At 40.0% G+C, this 23,446-nt stretch overlaps 7 protein-coding genes across 7 annotated transcripts; 5 read left to right on the top strand and 2 right to left on the bottom strand.

The window, feature by feature from the left end:
* The first annotated feature begins 373 nt into the window (after window positions 1-373).
* Window positions 374-2,080, top strand: LOC124485708 (uncharacterized protein C2orf80-like). The gene is made up of 8 exons (XM_047047463.1): window positions 374-502; window positions 590-671; window positions 766-848; window positions 953-1,040; window positions 1,382-1,459; window positions 1,581-1,668; window positions 1,767-1,879; window positions 2,006-2,080. The coding sequence occupies exons 1-8, from the start codon at window positions 384-386 to the stop codon at window positions 2,078-2,080; spliced, it is 726 nt and encodes a 241-aa protein (XP_046903419.1). The 5' UTR covers window positions 374-383.
* Window positions 2,081-2,528: 448 nt separating this feature from the next.
* On the top strand, window positions 2,529-3,577 carry LOC124485575 (gamma-crystallin M2-like). Its single transcript, XM_047047266.1, has 3 exons — window positions 2,529-2,676; window positions 2,885-3,121; window positions 3,235-3,577. Exons 1-3 carry the CDS (start codon window positions 2,668-2,670, stop codon window positions 3,505-3,507), a joined length of 519 nt encoding a protein of 172 aa, XP_046903222.1. The 5' UTR covers window positions 2,529-2,667; the 3' UTR covers window positions 3,508-3,577.
* Window positions 3,578-4,840: 1,263 nt separating this feature from the next.
* LOC124485707 (gamma-crystallin S-1-like) lies at window positions 4,841-6,071 on the top strand. Its single transcript, XM_047047461.1, has 2 exons — window positions 4,841-5,137; window positions 5,361-6,071. Exons 1-2 carry the CDS (start codon window positions 4,841-4,843, stop codon window positions 5,631-5,633), a joined length of 570 nt encoding a protein of 189 aa, XP_046903417.1. The 3' UTR covers window positions 5,634-6,071.
* Window positions 6,072-11,415: 5,344 nt separating this feature from the next.
* On the top strand, window positions 11,416-12,438 carry LOC124485568 (gamma-crystallin M2-like). The gene is made up of 3 exons (XM_047047258.1): window positions 11,416-11,433; window positions 11,599-11,841; window positions 12,102-12,438. The coding sequence occupies exons 1-3, from the start codon at window positions 11,425-11,427 to the stop codon at window positions 12,372-12,374; spliced, it is 525 nt and encodes a 174-aa protein (XP_046903214.1). The 5' UTR covers window positions 11,416-11,424; the 3' UTR covers window positions 12,375-12,438.
* Window positions 12,439-13,835: 1,397 nt separating this feature from the next.
* Window positions 13,836-15,064, top strand: LOC124485437 (gamma-crystallin M1-like). Its single transcript, XM_047047053.1, has 3 exons — window positions 13,836-13,876; window positions 14,133-14,384; window positions 14,719-15,064. Exons 1-3 carry the CDS (start codon window positions 13,868-13,870, stop codon window positions 15,004-15,006), a joined length of 549 nt encoding a protein of 182 aa, XP_046903009.1. The 5' UTR covers window positions 13,836-13,867; the 3' UTR covers window positions 15,007-15,064.
* Window positions 15,065-19,514: 4,450 nt separating this feature from the next.
* On the bottom strand, window positions 19,515-20,443 carry LOC124485383 (gamma-crystallin M3-like). The gene is made up of 3 exons (XM_047046971.1): window positions 20,404-20,443; window positions 20,022-20,261; window positions 19,515-19,844 (listed from the first exon to the last, which is right to left on the bottom strand). Exons 1-3 carry the CDS (start codon window positions 20,416-20,418, stop codon window positions 19,566-19,568), a joined length of 534 nt encoding a protein of 177 aa, XP_046902927.1. The 5' UTR covers window positions 20,419-20,443; the 3' UTR covers window positions 19,515-19,565.
* A 2,038-nt stretch (window positions 20,444-22,481) lies between these two features.
* LOC124485500 (gamma-crystallin M3-like) lies at window positions 22,482-23,446 on the bottom strand. Its single transcript, XM_047047144.1, has 3 exons — window positions 23,399-23,446; window positions 22,910-23,152; window positions 22,482-22,816 (listed from the first exon to the last, which is right to left on the bottom strand). Exons 1-3 carry the CDS (start codon window positions 23,408-23,410, stop codon window positions 22,541-22,543), a joined length of 531 nt encoding a protein of 176 aa, XP_046903100.1. The 5' UTR covers window positions 23,411-23,446; the 3' UTR covers window positions 22,482-22,540.

Here is a 23,446-nt window from a genome sequence, read left to right as displayed (position 1 = left end):
TTTATTTGGGGAATTTGGAGTTTCATAATCTTGCCTTATCTTTTGCGGTGAGTACAGATGATATATTCATTCTATGCAGACTGTAAGTGGTGCAGTTTAAATGTGTTACTAGTCAAAATTGCATATTGTACGCTTCAACTATGTTATTTACAGTTGTCAGTAAATTCCAGCATTACTGCAAACCATTTTACTATGGCTTTGGCAAACTTGAAAGCAATTTGACATTAATTCTTAGTGTAGTCTTAACTTGAACATGGTACTGTGCTGCAGTTACATAACTGGATCGCATTTCCTGGACTCTGAGTAGGGCTAGGAAAGTGTCAGGTTCAGGCCTGCACTCTGGTTTCCTTGGAAATGTATCCTGGCTACTATCAACAGATGTTATGATTCTATATAAAAGGGCTGTTGTATCTCCAGGAGGAGGACTCCTCTCCCTACATGTAAAGCTTCTCCACCCTAAGATGGAGAAGAGGCAACTGAGAAAAGACATTGCAGCTCTTTTGTAAGTCTAATTTAATCTAAAATGATACCCAACTGCCTGTGCGGGGACACACAAACACCTCAGAGCTACTTAAATGTGTTTCTATAGGGGTGGATACATTGGCCAAAAACTCAGAGAGAAGGGCTTTGATCCCAAGGGGAAAGGATCATCCACCATGCTAGATGACCTGGTAACAGTTTACCGCCATCCTGTTGGTTGTTTGATAACTCAAATCACCTTGTAATTGTCTGCCATAATCTTTATGTGACTGCTTTGTCATCCAGGCCCATTATGACTTGGCTATAAGTGTTGCCCTTTGGTGGTTGGACAGAGAGGAGGGGACAGATTTAATGGATAGGGACATCATGTGAGTAATTCCTTTTATTCTTTCTGTCTGGGCAATCAGCTTTATGAATCTCATTTCTAACAGAAGTTTAAAGACCTTTAGGGGACTTTTGTGGTTCTCTACAGTGGAACGAGCAGCTCAGGACATGACCCATACCCCAACCATCTGGAGAGAGAAGCCATGATCCTCTCCTCCTTTGCTGGCATGATCTTAGTAAGTGTAACCAAGTTGAATTGGTTAAACTCACTCAGTATAAACCTACCTGCGCAGTATAAATATGCCCATCTTTGCAGCATGGCTCTCTCAAAAACTTCCACAACAGAGGCTTAGCAGGCCAAAGCAGTGTTTATGAAAGGTAGTAACTGTGTCAGAGGACGCAAGATTGAACCCTCGAGTGGTCGAGTGAGGGATGACACGAAGCAATACTGATGACCTGACATAATTAGGCTGCCGAGTCAAAAGGCCAGTGTGGGACAGGTGGTGCTTTATAACCTCTGTGATGTAATGCTGAAAGTACTTTCCCACTGACTTTCACTCTTTCTGCACTGCTCCAGGATAGCCTGCCCGTGAGGGACATTCTAGCCATGTACAGCTGCAAACCGTCTGCCTCTTACCCCCATCAGCATTCTAAGGTAGACTGTGAGACAATGCACATGACCCCTTACACTTGTATATTGTACATAGAAAAATACAACTGATTTTAAACTACATTGTTGACCATCATCTCAAGTCTGTGTTGCTCTTTCTTTACAGAGCTCCATTGTTCACCCTTTCACCTTGTCCTACCATCCATTTGCCATGTTGGGCTCCTACAAGGCCATAGATCATTCCAGAAAACACAGTAAGTTGGTTTCTGTCTGTGTTCCTACACTCTGACAGGCTGTACTTTGTCACAGCTGTGCTTCTCTTCCTCACTTTCCCTCTACCATTCTTATTTAGCCCAAAAGTTGAAGCGGTGGCTTTCTGAGAAGACTAAAGCAAGAGTTGCTACTGGGAGGAGGGCCTCTTTGCCATCTTCTTCTTCCTCATCCACATCCCATTCCTTCTTCAGTGTGAGTGACAATACACCCATAGATGCTGGTTTATACACTCCATAAAAAAGTGACAGTGGATAGATCTCATCTATGTAATTTTCTTTCTCTATCCTTACGATCAATGATCTCTATCTATCTCTACAGGACAGCAGTGACTCTCTCAAAGGACAAACAGAGCATTATGATGGATCCAAAGAGTCCCTGACCCTGCCTGACTGAAGACTGTGGTTCACTATATTACTTCACCTGTATGATGGGGGGGGGGGGGGGTGTAAATATTATTGACTTTTCATTGGAAACCACAAATAAAGTAATTATGCCCTTCCCTGCTACCAAGTTGTCCTGATTGCTATGTGATGACCTCCAACATTCCATTTGATAAATATTTATACATTTTTGCAATACAAAGCATTTTTTCAACGCTTTAAAAACTATTGGGGTCTTCAAGGATTCATAACTATAGCCTAAAAGGAACAATTATTTCTGAATCCATGGGAAAAGAAACATCAAAACATCCAATTGTTTGCGAACGATAAATGTGATACTGGCTCCAGGGGTATTCCTGAATGTTCCAGTGCCCATCAATACTGTGGCACTTGCTGGAAGCTAAAATGTGACCAATGTAGCTGCCCTAGTGGAAATGAAAACAAGGACTGCAAGACACTTGTGGACTTTCTGCTGACTCCACCATGCATGCTGATTTAAATAACAACGCAGAGTGTTAGCTCTGTCCCTGGGGAAATGCATATAAAGATAAATGCTCATCGTTGATTATAGCACAGCAAACAGATCGTCAAACGACAAACATGGGCAAGGTTGGTGTTTTTAAGACATTTTATTTCTAATGCAATGCATGCAATATGAATTACAACCAACTTCACAAATACTTTTTGGTTTTATGTTCTGTTGATCACCCGTATGACACAAAATGCATATCACTGTCAAATGTAAAGGCTGTTCAGATCTCACATGTGATTTATGGATGCATATATCCTAAATCCCAAACTGTCATTATTTGATCAGATTATCTTCTACGAGGATAGGAACTTTGGTGGCCGTCACCATGAATGCATGAGTGACTGTGCCGACTTGCACTCCATGTTCAACCAATGCAAGTCGATCAGGGTGGAGAGTGGCATGTTCATGATCTACGATGGCCCCAACTACGAGGGAAACCAGTACTTCATGAGGAGGGGCGAGTACCCTGACTACATGCGCATTATGGGAATGAACATTAGGTCCTGCCGTATGATTCCCATGGTGAGGATGTAAATATAATAACTTTCTTCTTGAGGTATTTTCTCCTCACATACTTGCCTCACAAACTTTTGGAACCCATAAGTAACTTTCAGATTCATTCTCTGTCTCCACAGCACCGTGGCAACTACAAGATGAGGCTGTATGATCGCTCTGATATGGGAGGTCAGATGATGGAGCTGAGCGACGACTGCCCCAATGTCCAGGACCGTTTCCGCATGTCCGACATCAACTCCTGCAACGTGATGGACGGCCACTGGCTGATGTACGACCAGCCCAACTACAAGGGCAGGCAATACTACCTGAGGCCCGGAGAGTACAGGAAGTACAACGACTGGGGAGGAGTGAGCTCCAGGGTTGGCTCCCTCAGACGCATCATGGATCTCTAAAAACAGAATGGTCCTCGTGAATTTTCTATTCTTTGCTTTCTTTCACACGCTGAATAAAATGATGTCGGTGCTCAGGTGTTTTCTGTTTTTTTCTTGCTCTCTCTGTTTAGAGGCCATGTTGTCAGGTGTGGATGTGAGGCCTGACTCCCTTACACTACTTAGAGGGCTAAATAAAGCTATGGTAGCATTGAGACTGACCAGACAGGACTCCAGTGTTATCTATTATTCAGCTGGGTCCACTTGACTCCATATTCTCTCTTACACCATTCACTGTTTCCCTTCTCACCTTGTTTATGATTGAACAATGTGTGCAGTTCAAAGCAAAGATTAAGGTTTGTGAGGCCAGGCTTTCAGGATCTCTCTTCTACCACCAGAGGGCAGGACAACTCAAAGGGTGAATACTGTATGAAAAGAGTCTTCAGGGGCTTACTGAAAAACAAAATGGCAAAATAGGGGTAACAATTGACAGCTTTGAGACAGCACATACATTCTTAAATTTGGCTTAACTGCACCGATACTTTAAATTCCCTATGAGATGAAACCATAGAGTGATGATTATAATTGAGATAAATCCAGAATGCAGAAAGGGTTGGTATGTGTAGTCTGATATTGATCCCAATATCAGAGTATTTACATGTTTTCAAAATAAATAGCATTTCAACAGAGACAAATGTACATGTATGTTTTTTTCTCTTAAGTACACATTTCCATATTTAGTTTTTGTTTGAGTTTTCTACCAAATACTGAAAGCTATATGGAGCTACAAACTTAAAACCACTGCCAGCAACCAAGCACCTCGCACATGTTCTCAGTTCCTCTCAAACCTTAACTCAAGCACTTCAGGATGGCACAATAACACAAGCACAAACGACCACTGGGTATTACAATATGAATGGCATGTGCAGAGTCTGCACTTCAAGTCCTCTATATATGTGACAGGCATTGTCTTCAAAGAGCTGGACACACCATACAGGCACGGCAAGGCATGATGCATTCAACTAAAGGAAAGGTAAACATTAGCACCACAGCTAAATGGGAGGCCAACTTAGGTTGGGGCCAATGGGCACATTTCCAAAGGTCATACTTTCTATTATGTTGCCCTTATACCTGTGTAGTCATTTATATTGTACAGACATATAAGGGGGACCAGGTACAAGATAAGGAACTGTTTAAATTAAGACTTCCTGTGTTACATAATTCCTTCATACAATATGAAGTAAACGAGCCATTATTAGCAATCTCTGTTCCAATAACCGTGTAGGGAAGGAGTTATTCTGTGTCGGGCTAGTCACTAAAGTGAGTTACAGGGTTAGACAAGGCATTCCAGTTAGTCATGTTCATAGAAATATCATATTACTACTGGAACTCCATTATCCAGATCACCTTTTACGAGGAGAGGAACTTCAAGGGACGTCATTTTGAATGCAGCAAGGACTGTGAGGACTTGCTTAGCCACTTCAACTGCTGCAATTCTATCAGGGTGGACAGCGGGTGTTTAATGGTGTACGAGAATCCCAACTTCTCAGGCCACCAGTACTTCCTGAGTCGAGGCGAATACACTGACTTCCATTGCTGGATGGCCGTAAATGACTGTATCAGCTCATGCCGCATCATCCCCATGATGAGCTCTGCTTCGAATGAAAAGCTTTGTGAGACATTCGTACTATGCGTAGAGACTAGGTAAAACATTTGTTAATTCCAGTCCATGCTTCCCAATGGTCCTGCAAATATTTGACGTCGGTCACACTTTTACAACAAGTGTGGCAACAAAGGATGGACACTCAAAGGTCAGTCCGACGAAATACATTTTCATTGGTTTGCATCAATTACCATAGCTTTCCTCTCTCTCACAGGATTCTGGGTCATTTAACGTGCGTCTTTACGAGCGATTAGAGTTTGGAGGTCAGATGATGGACCTCCTGGACGACTGTCCCAGTGTAATGGACCGTTTCCACATAAATGACATCTTCTCCTGCAAAGTTACCAAAGGAAATTGGCTGTTCTATGAGCACCCCGACTACAGAGGCAGGATGTACCTCATTAGGCCTGGGGAGTACAAGAGGTTCAGTGAATGGGGGGGCATAAGTGCCAGAGTGGGTTCCATTTGCCGCATCACGGACTTCTAAAGCTAAGGAGAGCTTCTATGGTATAAGACAAACAGTGGGACTGTAACTATTTGAGCATCAATCACCATTCTGTACATTACAGTTAATCTCTATGATACTGTACATGAGATACTCTCAGAAAGGTTAGAATATACAATGCTCGGGTTTTCAATCCATTTTAGACAAAGACATACTTTTTTGTTGATCAGACATTTTGGACGTTTTTTTGAAAAGATCAGTCATTCTACAATCTCATTCTTGAATGTGATCTGAGAGAAAAAAAACTTTGGTGACACCTGTTTTCATCTCGTACTTGATGTTATATCGATCGATGAGATGTAATATACATGTCTTCCATGGACTCCTGTGGTTCCGCCAGTCCCCACCGAGAGAGGAGTTCCAGGCCTACATACCATACCAAGGTTCAAGACAGCACCATTTTTCTTAAATTAAATTGTGTTTAATGAAACCATCTTTCCAGCCTATTACTTGATGATTAAGCCAAATTGCAATTTTTATTCTATTTAAAGGGCATGCATTTCAACTACCTCATGGTAAACAGACATGGTAAAAAGCAGTCCATAGATGGATTTTTGTTAAGAAAAGCAACATTGTTACAGTATTGTTAAAATAAAGTGTGACCTGAGTACTTACTAATATTAACACTATTTAGATTCAATATTTCTATGGAAGATTCAAGACATTTATTTTATTATATGATCATTCTGTTGTGAATTTGTCTTTCACTTTATTGTAATATATAACATTGTTTCATTTACTGTTTTACAGCATATATTGTATGGTGAAGTCTATGGCCCATTGGGAGTCTATGTGTGGCTACTGTAATGAGCATAGTGTTGATACCAATTTTTGCTTATGCCAGGCTATGTGTTGTGTCAGTCTTGTGTACAGTAGCATTTTCAAGGGAATTGTGATGAACATGGGGAGAGAACAATTAGTCATTACACACTACTGTCCATCTTTTTACATCCAGCCCCCCACCTCTGAATCATCATCACTATGCGAGGGATATATTTGAATGACAATACTTCATGCTGCACAATCACACAGCTGCTCGTTCTGTCTTAAAAATAAGGACAGTGGCTTGGCTGGTAAAACAGCATTGAGCAGTTATCCATCCTGATGCCAACATGACCATTGGGAAGGTAAGGTATCAAGCATTTGCATTCGCCTTACACTTTTTTACACATTTAACTACGCCATAGCATTGGACACCTTTATCAAGGCAAGCATTTGGCATAGATTAAAAAAAATCATTATCAGCTTGCAGTTCTGGAGGCTGACAGTATTTGAGAGACTATGTTCTGTGTTCCTGTGCGGATGATTGGCATCAACGACTGCATCAGATCCTCTCACATGATCCCCATGGTAAGGCAGTAGGATCGTGAATGATAGAGGTTTAGATAAAGCTGAGTAAATTCAGTAATGTAATTGTTTATTGGTGAATAATTTGTGCATGTGGCAAGACATGCAGTATGCAATCATTGAGCACTGTACAGTAGAATTCTTAGGAATGAAGGCAAGAGGCATCAACTGCTGCATTTGCTATGTAGGCCTATGTCATGTCCCCGGCCTAGTCCAGGCCGGGTTCTAGTCTGTTCCGTCTGTTTATTCCAGGTCATCCATTCCGTTACATCCATTCCGTTCCTCCCGATAACTAAACCCACCTGTGTCTCAATACCTTATCAACACCACAGATCTTAAACCCCATATTGTCATTCGCTACTCGCCAGTTTGTTGAATCGCCGACCCTGCGTCTGTATTCCTGGCTTTCTGTGTTTGATTCGTCTACACCTTTTTTTGTGCTAACGCTTGTTCCTATCTACCACCATATCACCGCTTCCAATCCTCCATTCCTCCTACCGGTACCCCGCTAGGGGGCAGCTTTGAATACAAAGAAAAGTTGTGGCTCATCGAACATTTGCGAGAACGAATTTCTAATATCCGACTGCAAGCGAATGCAGCACTAGACGACTCCAACCACCCTCCCCACTGCGCAGAGACTGAGGTGAAAGCAGTTTCATATTCGAGTTCAACAAACATTCATATTAGTACCTCTGTTCAGGCTCCGTGTCATATTTAGGGACCGGGGTAAAAGAGTAGAGAGCCTGAATGCCGAAAAACCTAGCAGACATTTCAATACACACAATTTTCAGTGTTTCTTCAAACCATACAAACTTCAAACTTGTTGCACATTATTCTATACTACTAGCTGACCAAGTTGTCCAACCTTCGGTTTGGTAATACAGTTTATTATTGAGTAACCAATAGCCAATAAATCAATGAAAACACTTTTGAAACAATATTTCAGTGTTTCCTCAATATATTTAATTTAAGTGCCATAATAATGTAGCCTAATGTTTTTGACATAAAATGTCTTACTTTGGGGGCATTTCAAATAAACATTGATTCCAAATAAACATGTGCCACCCCTCAAAATCTCCTGCCAGCCTCTTCCTCCCTGTCTCTCAAATAAAGTTCAGTGCACATCTAAACCAACGTGTGTGTGTGTTGTGCGTTTGGGTCCTCAGTATAGCTGTGTCAATGTATTAGCCAGCTAATTAGCCATGACAGCATTATCTATCTATCATACAATCTCAAGATGTACAATATCTGTAACAATTTTTTATTATGCTACTGAAAATGTTAAATCTGGAAAGTTAGTAACAGTGACTCTGCCTGTGTTCAGCACTGTGGCAACTACAACATGAGGCTGTATGATCGCTCTGATATGGGAGGTCAGATGATGGAGCGACGACTGCAACGTGATGGACGGCCACTGGCTGATGTACGACCAGCCCAACTACAAGGGCAGGCAATACTACCTGAGGCCTGGAGAGTACAGGAAGTACAGCGACTGGGGAGGAGTGAGCAGAACAATCACTGACTTCAACTAGGGTCTAGTTTTTCATCAACTGTCACTCTGTCCAAAATAAACCTTGATTGATAAACCAAATGTTATCTGGTTAGCGTTGGACTCATTCCTACTGTATTTTTTCGTATTTCATTTAGCAGACGCTCTTATCCAGAGCGACTTACAGTAAGTAAAGGGACATTCCCCCCGAGGCAAGTAGGGTGAAGTGCCTAGCCCAAGAACACAAGGTCATTTTGGCATGGCGACCTCGATCCGGCAACCTTCTGATTACTAGCCCGACTCCCTCACCGCTCAGCCATCTGACTCCCTGAATAGAAGTACAACAACCACGCTAGTGTAGCTGATTACTCCCTCTACAGGGATATCATGGAGACACCTTTTAGATTGAGTATTCAGAGTATTGGTAAATCATTTGGTCTGATAGGATTGACTTTGCTCCATTTGTAAATATTTTGGTCAACATATCACAGACTACATTTCCAAGTTGAGTAATTATCTTCAATCATGATCAAACGTCATCTTAAGTTTCAGTTTTTCCAGAGAGCCAGGCGCAGAGATATTAAAACTGTTAAATTACACTGTATTTACGCCTGTCACAGGCAATTTGCCTGTATTGCTCATAGTTAGTTCTCTTACAGTCTAGCTATTCTTCCTAAACACTGCTTTGGCCTATCAAGCAAACAAAACAAGGGTTGATATCCCCTGTTCAGTGCCCCAGTGGGATAAGCCTATGGTATTGAATTTATCCATACCATGATTGTCAAATAAACAGACAGCCTGCAATACTGCTGTGCTGGTTGGAGAATGGGATCTGTTTCAGGTCATGTTCACAATAATTTGAACTAATTTTCCATATTGTATCACGGTATCTGTACAACCTACAGTGCCATATGTACAATATATACTGTCTTTTTTCTGCATAGATGGTCACACTAGCTCTCTTTACATTAATGTGGGATTCTCAGAACTTCCACCACACATGTTAACTGGCTCAAAGTACCAAGCACAAAACATGTTGCAAGGCTGATGAACAAATAATATTTAATTGAAATTACTTTTATCTTCCATTCGGCATGATTTTATATGCTCACTTCAATTGTACAGGTAAGGGTCATGCAGAAAAGTCCACTGTGAGAGTAAGTGAATTTCCAACAATTTGGTGGATTATGTTGATTATGATGTGGATTATGGTGTAACCAATTGTTCTAATTAAATTATTAATAGGGGTCTCATTGTCCATACTGTAAATGACACGATGATTTCATATATATACTTTACAGTCCTACTGAGATGCTATGGAAGCTTGGAGGGCCGGCTTTGCTTGGACACTTTGACCCTGTCCGAATGATCCAGTGGATCTTTAGGCCTATAGAAAATGGAGATGAATGATCTCACACACTGAATAGGCGGTGATAACAACAATATGGAATACTCTAATAGTCAAACACAACATCTGGCACTACAGACATACAGAAGCTATTTAACAGCAACATTCATTTGAATTTTTTAAGACCAACAGATTTGTATTGAATTTAATCTGGTAATGTAAGGATATTCATGGATGATCATTATAAATATAAGACCAAACTTCACTTCAGAGTTTGCAGGATGCTTTTTTGGGGTGGGGCCTGAGGACCCTGACTTGGGGTGGCAGAAGGAAGTTGTTGGGTGGCCTCCTGGAAGCGAATCAAACCCAAAGTAGGGGAGTACAGTACTGCCTATGGTAAATGATTAGGCTAGAACATTGTAGTTTAAATTAAACAGTAACATTAATATTATCTATTGAAATGTTCTGTAATGTACAAATAATATTTTTCCATGGGAAGATTGAGGTTCATGTTGTTGAATTGTAACTTGTTTCGCTACCTGCTCTTACAGTTCTTCCCTTTGGGACTGTTTTTTTCACAATGTATGCTTCATGTTTTGGCTACCCGCAATGTTTGGGGCTATATCGTTGTTATGATCAGAGACCTATGCACTTTTGTAAAGCTCTCTCTTGGAAGTCACTTTGGATAAAAGCGTCTGCTAAATGCATTAAAAATAAAAAACAAAAATTGGGGTGGCAGTATTTTTTATTGGGGTGGCAGCTGCCACCCCTTGCCACCCCTTAGATCTGCCACTGATAGTTGGACCATGAGGACTGTGGATAACAGCAAAGCCCAAATCTCCGACGTCCTCACTAACATGCCCACACATTTCATGATATGGCCTAGAGAGCCTATCACCTATTCAAAACTCTGAATAATCAAGATGTATAAAACGGCCAAAGTCCAATTTATTTAGTTGAGTCTCAAGGACTCATTTATATAAGTTTACTTTCTGAAGAGCTGCATGTTGTTTAGGGATGGAAGCCAGAGGTAGGATTTAGGAACTCTCCTGGGAGCATTATGAAAATATTAAAGCGATAGTGTCAGCAGCTATAGCGTAAATATCTCATGCGGTTTATTGCTGTATGTTGCGATATATGCCACTTAGATTCACATGCCATGTAAATATCATATGGAACTACATCTGTCCACTGCAGTGTACAGCTTTTCTGACTGACCTTATTTGCATACAGTGGGTAGCTAATTTGGACAGGTGGGCAGGATGAATGGCTAGCTCCTCTGTTACACAACATATTTAATGCTAAAGGGATGTTCCATATTGTTCTGTTCCTATTGTACATTGGACGTGTGGATACCATACTAGTCTTTTCCTTTGTGTATGCCTGTCAAAACACCAAACCAGTAATTATTTATCCCTTTCTCAAATACAAATCCATATTTCTAACCCAATGTTGTGCTCTGACAAAAAGGTAAACATGTGCCACTACCCTCATTTATAACTATGTGAGCATTTGAATAACAATACTTTGTTTGTCAAGAGGTAGTATAAAAAGCTCTGAAAACATGTGGAATCTCTCCAACGGAGACCATGGGCAAGGTAGGACATTTTTTCCTCTCTAGTAAAATGAACGGTTAAATCTGCCTCCATAATGTTTGTACTTTCAATCCTATTTCATCTGATGTTTGTTCAGCGTTACGCCCCAATTTAAAGTGAAAGTTTAAAGTGGAACAATTGGGGACTCATTCTGGCTTTTCTTGATAGATTACATTTTACGAGGACAGAAACTTTCAAGGTCGCAGTTATGAGTGCGGTAACGACTGCACAGACCTCCACTCCTACTTCAACCGCTGCAACTCCATCAGGGTGGAGAGTGGCTGCTTCATGATCTACGAGCGCCCTAACTACATGGGCCACCAGTACTTCATGAGGAGGGGCGAGTACCCTGACTACCAGAGATGGATGGGGTTCAGCAGCTGCATCAGGTCTTGTCGTATGATACCAATGGTGAGCCCTCATCTTGAATCAAGTTTCAATAGACACAAATGTATATCAGTTGTTTTATAAATATCTGATACACCAGAAGTGTCACCAAACAAAAAGAAAGTTACACCATGTAGAATATGAATTTGACACAAAAACCCCAGTGTGAAATCTTAACACTATCCTTGATTTGGGATTTTGTTACAAAATGTTCTTGTGTCTACAGTGTCTACTGTAAGGAACTCTGGACACATTTTGACTGATCCTCTTGATTGGTTTCACAGTATCGGGGTTCTTATAGGATGCGAATCTATGAGAAGGCTGACTTCAGTGGTCACATGATGGAGTTCATGGATGACTGCCCCTGTGTGTCTGATCGTTTCCACCACCGCCATGTCTACTCCTGTAATATCATGAACGGCCACTGGATCTTCTATGAGTATCCCAACTACAGAGGCAGACAGTACTTCCTGAGGGCTGGAGAGTACAGAAGATACCGAGAGTGGTGTGCCACCTGTGCCATAGTTGGCTCCTTCAGAAGGGTCACAGATTTTTAACCATTCTGCTCATATTTTCTGTAAATACCTGCTATGTAATGATTAAAGATATTTAATTTTTAAACATTTGTTTGGTATTGATTTTCTATTGACTGAATTGAAGATGAATTTAAATGATTTTAAATAAAGATTGAAAAAATGGTTGTAACATGCTTGATTTTCATTGAGGACATAAACTTGATCAGTTATCACAACTGATAACCAATAATGCTAGCTCTGGATGTAGTGGTGTAGTCTTGAACAACACTTACTAGATCATTGATGATATCTTTAAATCTCAATGTTTTGCTATGGCAACGGCCAACTGAAAAGACGACAAAGCACTCATTATATAATATTTAAAGCCTTCTGTCTCAGGAATCTTCAGACACATGAACCCATAGAATACAATATTAGATGAAAAAAGGTTAAAAAGTGAGAGGCACGAAAGGTGGAAATCATTGTTTGATGCTTTGTAACTCACGTCGTCAAAGATGCTGAAATTGTTGTTCATTAGATGATAACTCTGGTGTTGAGAGAATTTCCTCTCCGGGAAATTATTTCCTCAAGAAGAAGTAGCTAGTTATCATTCATCTAATAAAAAATCTCAAGTAATAATACATTTTATTGAGATGAGATTTCAAGAGGAGACTTTGAATTAAACCCAATTGTGGTGTCAAAAAATGTGATTAGTTCACACTTCACAATTAACCCAAAATAATACACTACCAAAACAAAAAAGAACAAAAAAACTATCTCTTTGACACTACGAAATACTATGGAAAGCAAAAATATGATAAAATCAAGATGTTTGAGCTTTCCAGAAAAAGCACTGAGGCAAGTATTAATAGTATATTTTCAATTCAATGAACAAAGAAGATTTTTCTAGACCACATTACACAGTTAATACAGCAGGGGGAATTTATTAGAATTAACTTTAAAGATTCACAGTACACACAAAACACTTTTTTTGTTTGTTAAGTGTTGACTGTCTGTTGTTCACTGTGTATGCAATATGTAATTGCATTATATAAATCGTTTTAGTTAAAGTTGGTTAGCACATTTATAAATCAGCATTTACTGAAAGGGTAACCAAGTTAAGAAATTAAAATTTTACTAAATCTGCGACTGACATACTGCTTCTATTAATCTGGTATATTTCTCAGAAGCTCGTATGTGTTCTCAACATAACTTTTGAGTGTGCAGATTGGTTTCTTCTCACACCCTCTCAATCTGTGACTGCTAGACCATATGCAAAGAACATTCTAACAGATTAAAGTATACAAAGGTAATGCTTGTAATTTAACAGACAAAACATGTCATTGCTGCCAGAAATGTATGGATGCAAACCATTGTTACAGTTTTTAGACCACGTTCAGCAAAAGCCACACTGCAAATTCATCAACTTTGGACATTAGAATAACAACACAACAGGGCCCCAGTTTTTTGTATAAAATGACCCCAGAATGATTGATTGGAGAGCAAGCAAGCTGAACCACCACCAAACTACCATCATGGGAAAGGTAATGGCATTTGACTTACATGAATAACATTTATACTTACTGTATGCTTACTGTATAACATATTATGTTATGTTATACATAAATAAGGTAAATTAATTTGTAAAGGTTCGCAAGATACATGATAAATAAAGACTAGAAGTTGTGTCACATTTACAAGCAAAGTCTAAAGAACAACAGTCACACCTTTGTATATGACTGCTGGTTGGTTTAAAAAGCCTGATAACATTCCGAAATGTCTGTCCTTTTCACCGTATAGATTGTCTTCTACGAGGATCGTAACTTCCAGGGTCGCTCCTATGAGTGCATGAGCGACTGTTCCGACATGTCCTCCTACATCAACCACTGCCAGTCCTGCAGGGTGGACAGTGGCTGCTTCATGGTGTACGAGCGCCCCAACTACATGGGTCAGCAGTTCTTTATGAGGAGGGGAGAATACAGCGACATGCAGCGCATGATGAGCATGGGCATGATGTTTGACAACATCCGCTCCTGCAGGATGATCTCCCATGTAAGACACTCTTTTTTTCGTTATTTTTTCGTTTTTCTTTGTCCAAGAAAAGCCACATAATACAGCCATAGTTCAATGCATAGACTTTTAAACCTCAGTAGGAATTGAATAAAACACTTTGGTGTTGCTTAGGTCCTGCTCCAGTTACTGAGCCAAACAAGACAGCCTAAAGCAAGCATCGTGAAAGGAAATGTTGTTTTATTTAAATGTGGATATTTTTTTAATCTTATTACAGCATAGAGGATCCTACGGAATGTAGGAAATGTGTCTTTTTCCCCTTTGGACCAGAGGAACTTGAGGAAATTAAGAATTATGTTTCAATTCTATCTAACAGCACAGAGGCTCATTCAGGATGAGGATCTACGAGAGGGAGAACTTCGGAGGCCAGATGCACGAGCTGATGGACGACTGTGACTCCATCATGGATCGTCACCGCATGTCTGACTGCCAGTCCTGCAATGTCATGGATGGCCACTGGCTGATGTATGAGCAGCCCCACTTCAGAGGCAGGATGATGTACATGAGGCCTGGAGAGTACAAGAGCTTCAGAGAGATGGGCATGGGCATGGGAATGGGAGGCATGAGGTTCATGAGCATGAGGCGTATCACTGATATGTGCTAAATTTTTGATTAATTGAAATAAAATCTCATTTATAATTAAAATATTGAAATCCTCAAAATGATTGCTTCCTGATTTTTCAACGGAACAACATTTTCAAAATGTTAACACGTCAACCTCTTTTCAGCTGCTGGATACCTTGTAGACACACAGTCTGGAGCAGAGGCAGTCAACATCTGGTCCACATAAACTGAATTTACTAACTAGTCCAGGCAGCGGAAAGCATGACCATGCATGTCTTTTAGGTAGTGTTGCAGCATAAACTAATATCAATGAAATACCTCTATAAATGTTCCCCCTTCTTTCCCTTTGTCCTTCATAGGCACTGATGAAGAAATGGTTTTGTCCGTCCCTTTATTAATGGAGTGACTAAGTACACAGGGAATCCCATTTTCTTCCACAGCATCAATCAAACCAGTGGTCAGAATCAGGCGATCAGGCTGCACTTCTGTTTTTCATCTTCTTTTACTTCTTATTTTGACAACCACTGTTAGTTTGAAAAAGGATTTTGATAGAGACACCCCAAATTAGTTTTCATAATGTTCATCTCAAGACAAGTGCTTAAGAGATATTGCGAGTTAATTGTGTGTTGAGGTGATAGGATCTCCCATAAATACAGAGTGATTATTCAATGCAATTAATTCAAAGTAAACTCCAAGTAGAACAATAACATTTTTAAGCTTTATTTATTGATCGGAAAGTTAGAGTGTCAGGAAAGCAGGGAAGCCATGCAGGAAATGGCTTTTCAGATTCAAATGAGGCATTAGGCTTAAACGTTACAACTTGGTTTGTGGGACTGAACTACGTCTACTTACATAAAACAACAAACATTCTGATTAAAAAAGTCAGTAAAACACCCTGCAAGGTTCCAACAAGCACATACTGTATTCAAACATACAGTGCCCTCCAAAAGTATTGGAACAGTGAGGCGAATTCCTTTATTTTTGCTGTAGACTGAAAACATTTGGGCTTGACATCAAATAATGAACGTGAGACCAGAGATCAACGTTTCAGCTTTTATTTCCAGGTATTTACATCAGGATCTGATGCACAACTAAGAAAATATCACATTTTGTTTGAATCCACCCATTTGTCATGTGATCAAAAGTATTGGAACAGATATACTTAAAACATATTTAAGTGAATAAGACTTAATATTTAGTTGCAAATCCTTTGCTTTCAATAACTGCAGCAAGTCTGTGACCCATTGACGTCACCAAACTTTTGCATTCTTCCTTTTTGATGCTTTCCCAGGCTTTCACTGCAGCCTCTTTCAGTTGTTGTTTGTTTTGTGGGGTTCCTCCCTTCAGTCTCCTCTTAAGCAGGTAAAATGCATGCTCTATAGGGTTTAAGTCTGGAGATTGACTTGGCCAGTCTAATACCTTCCATTTCTTGCCCCTGATGAACTCCTTTGTTGTTTTGGCAGTGTGTTTTGGGTCGTTATCTTGCTGCATGATGAAGGCTCTGCCAATCAGTTTGGTTGCATCTTTCCTTAAATTGGCAGACAAAATGTTTCTGTAGACTTCCGAGTTCATTTTGCTGCTGCCATCATGTGTTACATCCTCAATGAAGATTAATGAGCCCGTCCCAGAAGAAGCCATGCAAGCCCAAGCCATGACATTACCTCCACCGTGTTTCACAGATGAGCTTGTGTGTTTGGGATCATGAGCAGTTCCTTTCTTTCTCCAAACTTTAGCCTTTCCATCACTTTGGTAAAAGTTAATCTTTGTCTCATCAGTCCATAAAACTTTGTCCCAGAATTTTTGAGGTTCATCTCTGTACTTTTTGGCAAATTCCAGCCTGGCCTTCCTATTCTTCTTGCTAATGAGTGGTTTGCATCTTCTGGTGTAGCCCTTGTACTTTTGTTCATGAAGTCTTCTGCGAACAGTAGATAGTGATACCTTCACTCCTGCCATCTGGAGGTTGTTGCTGATCTCACTAACAGTTGTTTTAGGGTCTTTCTTTACAGCTCTCACAATGTTTCTGTCATCAACTGCTGATGTTTTCCTTGGTCTACCTGTTCGACGTCTGTTACTTAGTACACCAGTAGTTTTCTTCTTCTTCAGGACATTCCAAATGGTTGTACTGGCTATGGCCAATGTTTCTGCAATGGCTCTGATTGATTTTCCATCTTCTCTAAGACTCACAATTGCTTGTTTTTCACCCAAAGACAGCGCTCTGGTTTTCATGTTGTTTTCACCTCTGAATACAGTCTGCATAGACAAAACCTATCTTACCCAATCTGAACCTGAGTGTAGACATTCAGTGGTATTTATTGATTGAATAATGTATGTAATAGGACACACCTGGGCAACAAAACACACCTGTCAGTCACATGTTCCAATACTTTTGCTCACGTGACAAATGGGTGGGTTCGAACAAAAAGGTGATATTTTCTAATTTGTGCATCAGATCCTGATGTAAATACCTGGAAATAAAAGCTGAAACGTTGATCTCTGGTTTCACATTCATCGTTTGATGTCAAGCCCAAATGTTTTCAGTCTACAGCAAAAATAAAGGAATTGGCCTCACTGTTCCAATACTTTTGGAGGGCACTGTATGTTTGATATCGTCTTTTTCTAATCAACCCTTATTTTAAAATATTATAGTATAACACAGGACAAAGTATTGTTTTCTTTTATATCTACAACCTGGAACTCTGATCCTTCTTCCACAGGGATGCTGCCGATGCTCAATATGTGTCAGTATCTGTCCTGTTAGCTTGCTTTGCGGTAGCCTATTCTTAAGTGGACTGCAGGGATGGATTCTATATTACCCCTAAAACTTTTGAAGCAATCTGCCTAAGTCATGCCAGTTTGGACTTTGTCGGATTGAGGATTGAAGCCTGCAACACATATTGATGCAGTATGTGCAGAGATTTACTTTTGATGCTCTTTGTTTTCAGGCAGCCCTGTGTGTGATGAAGCATTTAATTGTGTTGTATACAGAGGGGAAATGATGTTCCTAAACGGAAGCTTACGGAGAGATTAAAATGAACAGGTTCATTTGTTGGCTCGAACAGCTGTGATTGTCCCAGTAAATAACAGCATACTGATGTTCAGTCCCATTCAGTTTGCACAGTTCATAAACTCAGACATCCATGTGTTCCTCTCGCAGGTGCTATTGTTCTTTCAATCAGACTACATAAAATAATGTGTGGCATGACAAAAGATCCCTCCAGCAAAACAAAATGCCTCACCTTCCCCATTGTGTTAGCTAAATGTTGTCACACTGCAACCCTCACAGGCTAGCCTGGCTAGCCAGGCTGCCCTTTTATATCCACCAGCAAAACAAACATTGTCATGTTAATCAATTGATTTTGGATGTCAGCCTTTTTGAAAAGAAAGCTTGGCTGCCAAATTACAAAAGATATGTTTCCAATGTCAACAGACAGATTAGCCAATTTGTCTCTTATCCAAAAGCTCCAAAGATTAACTCCTGGCATTCTGTACACATTTTTTTCAAAGTAAACCCAACATCTAAGGTAATAGATTGACCTGCTTTTATGACCATACCATAGGAGTGGTTCTGTCTCATCCTCAGAAGATAATTCATGATAGTAACAGTGGATTGACACATCAGCATGACAGTTAGTCAGAACATGCACAATTATAATCAGTTATTTTCTCAAATGCACATTGCTTTGCATTGCTTGATTGAAATCAAAGAAAATAACAAATCAACGAAAACAATAACTACAGTTTCGACTCCTCTGCTTCATGCTTTCCATATTGCTTCAGTGGTCAGGATTTGGAACAGATCCAGTCAACCCATGCCAGCTGTTCATCTGACTCAATTGATCCTAAAAGCCACCACGATGCTACTGGTCGATCTTTCTTCCTTGTCATGTGATAGACTTTTGTTGTTATTTTTCTGCCCTCTTCAGGTCATTGAAGAAGTAGCCCTTCTATTTAATGGGACAAAAAAGAAGTAACACCTAGCTCTAATCAACTTTATGAATATTGCTCACACCTTGATGGTTTTTTTGAGTAAAGTTGATCTTCATCAACTATTAGTGTTGCGAGAAACATGTCAGTTGCTAAAGAGGCAGACATAAAAAGTTTTATAAAAAAAGTTATAAATCTTATTTGAAGCTACATTTTAGATCATTATGCAGGTAAAAATAGCACAAACTTGTCTACTTCCTATTGTCATGATTAGCATATTTATATGAAAAACTAAACCAAGTGCTAGATCAGTAAAGTGGAACTAGCTTAAATTATTTATAAGAAAGTAATTTTATAATATTTGCAGAGTAGACTTCACATAATTATTTTACATCCTCTACTTGTCCCTAAACTCAAGATCAATTCAAACTTAAGTGATGCTGCCCCCACCTGGTTTGATTTGCAGTGACTTGCAAGCAGAAATGAGTCTCTGGTGACTGTCAAATGGTTTTACAAATTGAATTTCAAAACCACCGCTCTGCTTGTAAATCTTTACAGGTTTGTGTTAATTGCCACACCTGCATTTCTCACAACCTCAGATGAAAAAACAAAGATACCTTTAGATGATATGTGATTATTTATTTATTACAACTCTCATGTTCAGACATTGGAGCTCTAATAAGAGGAATCCATGATACGCCTCATGCTCTGGAACTTCATGTTGTTCATGCCCATCTCTCTGAAGCTCTTGTACTCTCCAGGCCTCATGTACATCTGCCTGCCTCTGTAGTGGGGCTGCTCATACATCAACCAGTGGCCATCCATGACGTTGCAGGACTGGCAGTCAGACATGCGGTAACGATCCATCATGTTGTCACAGTCGTCCATCAGCTCGTGCATCTGGCCTCCAAAGTTCTCCCTCTCGTAGATCCTCATCCTGTAGTTTCCTCTATGCTGTAAAATGGATGAAGGAGAGATGCCCAGAATGGTTAACCATACTTTCCAAAGTTATGTCAATCAGTAACTTTAACACTTTACTACCTAAATAAAACTGCTCACAATAGTAATTTGATAACTGTGAAATATTGCTGGAGCCTTTGGATTGAAAATGATCAAGTAAGATTTATTTACCATGGGAATCATACGGCTGGACCTGATGCAATCGCTCATGCCCATACGCTGATAGTCAGAGTACTCTCCCCTCCTTACAAAGTACTGGTTTCCCATGTAGTTGGGGCGGTCATAGACCATGAAGGAACCACTCTCCACCCTGCAGGAGTGGCAGCGACTCAGGTAGGAGGACATGTCAGGGCAGTCGTTGCTGGCCTCATAGGAACGACCCTGGAAGTTCTTGTCCTCGTAGAAGATGATCTAAAAACATAAACACATTTAAATTAATTTACCCCAACAGACCGTTGCAATTACAATATGGTACAGTTCATTGTTTGTTTTCAACCCATGTCTGCTAATGCAGGCTTAAGTGGCATTAAATAATGCATGATGAGGTACACACCTTGCCCATGGTCATTGTTACTGTCAATTTGGTCTCAGGGTTGTACAGTTTTCTGTATGTCCACCAGTCTCTTTTATACCTGAGCCAACATCCAACGAATACATGTCCCTATTGTTGAAACTCCTGACAGAGCAACATAGCACAGAGGCCCCACTGTACTGTACATTCAAAGTCACATTTAATGGGAGATTTTTTGCGCCTGTTTGCATTTGAGAGGAGGGGCCCATCTCTTTATTGTTTTAGTTTTAGAATAACGATATGTTGGCATCTAGACTTTTCAGACAAATCAATAAAGTTGAATTTCCGGTTCTGGTTATCGATATTTCTTTATCAAAAAAAGAAGAATTGAAAGTGCTATTTTATTGTAAGGGATACATTACCAAGGAGATTGTATAATGTTCAAGGTTGATTTATAATGACTATGAGCAGTCACCATCTTACAGTTAGAAATTGCTAAAACTGTAACTGTTTCGAATATTCTTAAAAATCTAAATGATTAAAAACAAACGTAAGGACAAATGCTTAAGAAACCTAACCCCAAAAATACTTTCCAGGAGTCAATGACAAAAATCAGATTTTCCTATTTGATTACATAATGTGAAAGATGGATAAAAATAAGGTTTATCTGAGATGCAAATGTATGCATAACACCCCCCAAATGAATGCATAATCCTCGCCTGCTAGAGGGCAGTAGCTGTCCAGAATGACTTCCTGTGTGTATGTGAACTTCCTGTCCGGCATGTTTCATTCTCTCCATTGGGACCAATGAAGTGTGTTTGACTGCGGAGAACAAAATGTCACACTTTCTCTTTGCTCAGGGCTCAATTCCATCCACCCTGGTGATGACAGGCGGCTGTGCAGAGAAGAACACACCACACCCAGCTGCTTCCCCAGCTTGCGTTCACAGGTGACATCAAATCTGAACATAGGATCACCCTCTCTACAATCATCTGCCCAATTATCCTTAACGCTACTCTACTCAACACTTTTCTATTCTAACATGACTAGACCTGAACAATGAGATGATCAGACTACAGTGCAGCGATGTAACCAAGTGGATACAGACTGCTATCCATGTACCCAGTAGGGGCATCTCACTTGCCTGGTTCGGCCGCACACGAGACAGAGGACACCCGGTATTCTGGAGGGAAAACCCTAGTCTCGGAATTGATGGATGCTTATGCAATCCATTGTATTGGAAATGTACTGGGTTTCATTGGAAATTACATAGGATTTCCATTACAATTAAATGTAATGGAAATTACTTTTATTATTATTTAAAAAAATTATTAACGAATAACTCACTTCAAGGTGTTTTTTTCCCCTACACAACCCTAACCCTGTCAACTCAAACAAAACATGCAGTTCTTAGAAATCTCCTCAGCAATTGTTATGACTGAAAAATGGGTTAGGGTTACGTTTCTTTCCATTTAAGAAATTCCCCAAAAACATGGACACAAAACTGAATAACTGAAATGGATTAACTTTACACAACGGCTGTAGGATTGACTTGAAGATAGTGTGGAAAAAACGTACAATTATTTGTATATTTTGTCACAAGTTGATTACTACTCTGTATGTCAGGATGTATATTTATTTTATTTCATCAACCTTCATTTTATCAGGAAGGGCTTCCTGGCTTCTCTGAAAATCTCTTTTTCAAAAGTGTTTTGGCCAAGATAGGAAACACCAAGTCAGTACCTGTATTACTGATTGCGATTTTTCATTCAAGAAAGTTGCGTCTGCAGCTCATTTGTTTTCATATATTTAATATAAATACCTGTTCAGGTTCAAAGCCATAGTATTCGTTTGACTAACTCTGGACAGATTTTAAACCATGATTTAGGAGGTATGCATAAGTAGCTGAGCAAAGTCTAGTTTTGTCAGAATTGAATGTTTGATGTTCTCTTTTTCGGGGAATCGCATATTCATAAGTTTGCCCCCCATATGTATTGGATATGTTACCTGGTTGTACTGTATTTAGTGTATACGGTATTATTGTGGGTGAAAGAGTACATCATCAACCCCAAGCACACCATTTATATCCCAGTGGTGCAAAATTATGAAGACCTCATGTTGAATAAGAAAAAAAGTGGTACATTTTTTTTATTAACAAAAATCAATTGAGCCTTCGGATTTAGCAGGCATCTGTGATTCTTCTGATGGAGCTGAACCTTAATCCACTGTATCCTATCTCCTTGAGGTTCCTGTACTCTCCAGGCCTCAGGTACATCATCTTGCCTCTGTAGTGGGGCTGCCCGTACATCAGCCAGTGACCATCTATCACGTTGCAGGACTGACAGTCCTGCATACGGTAATGGTCTTGAATGGAGCCACAGTCGTCCATCAGCTCTGCCATCTGGCCTCCAAAGTTCTCCTTTTCATAGATCCTCATCCTGTAGGATCCCTGATGCTGTTGACAGAAAAGTGCACATAGCCTTCTTACGTTAGGATACGTTAAAGATATTATATATAATATCGTGCGAGGTGTCCCTATAATTCTTACCATTGGGATGGTACGGCTGGATCTGATGCAGTCGTGGAATCCCATCGTACGCATGTAGTCAGAGTACTTTCCCCTCCTCACAAAGTACTGGTTTCCCATGTAGTTGGGGCGGTCGTAGACCATGAAGGAACCACTCTCCACCCTGCAGGAGTGGCAGCGACTCAGGTAGGAGGACATGTCAGGGCAGTCGCTGCTGGTCTCATAGGAGCGACCCTGGAAGTTCTTGTCCTCGTAGAAGATGATCTGAGAAAAATTCTTTATCAGCCAATGCTAAGTGGAGTGCATGCCAGGAAAATTGTCTTCACACAATGCATTTCAATCTGTTTCAGGAGGTTACAGTGCCCAAAACAAAAGGTTTTAAAACCAGTAGTTTTCAGGCATTCCTAGACAACATTACTGAAAGTCTGCATTATTGAACAAAATATGCTTATTATCAGATCATAACACTTTTTTACAGTATATTCTGCTAATACAATTTTAAAAACGTACCTTTCCTTGCATGGTTAAAGTGAATTGAACAATGCAATAGATTCTGTA

This window comes from Hypomesus transpacificus, chromosome 23 (assembly GCF_021917145.1).
Source record: "Hypomesus transpacificus isolate Combined female chromosome 23, fHypTra1, whole genome shotgun sequence".
Classification (NCBI taxonomy): Eukaryota; Metazoa; Chordata; class Actinopteri; order Osmeriformes; family Osmeridae; genus Hypomesus; species Hypomesus transpacificus.
This window is presented reverse-complemented; position numbering and strand designations above follow the sequence as displayed.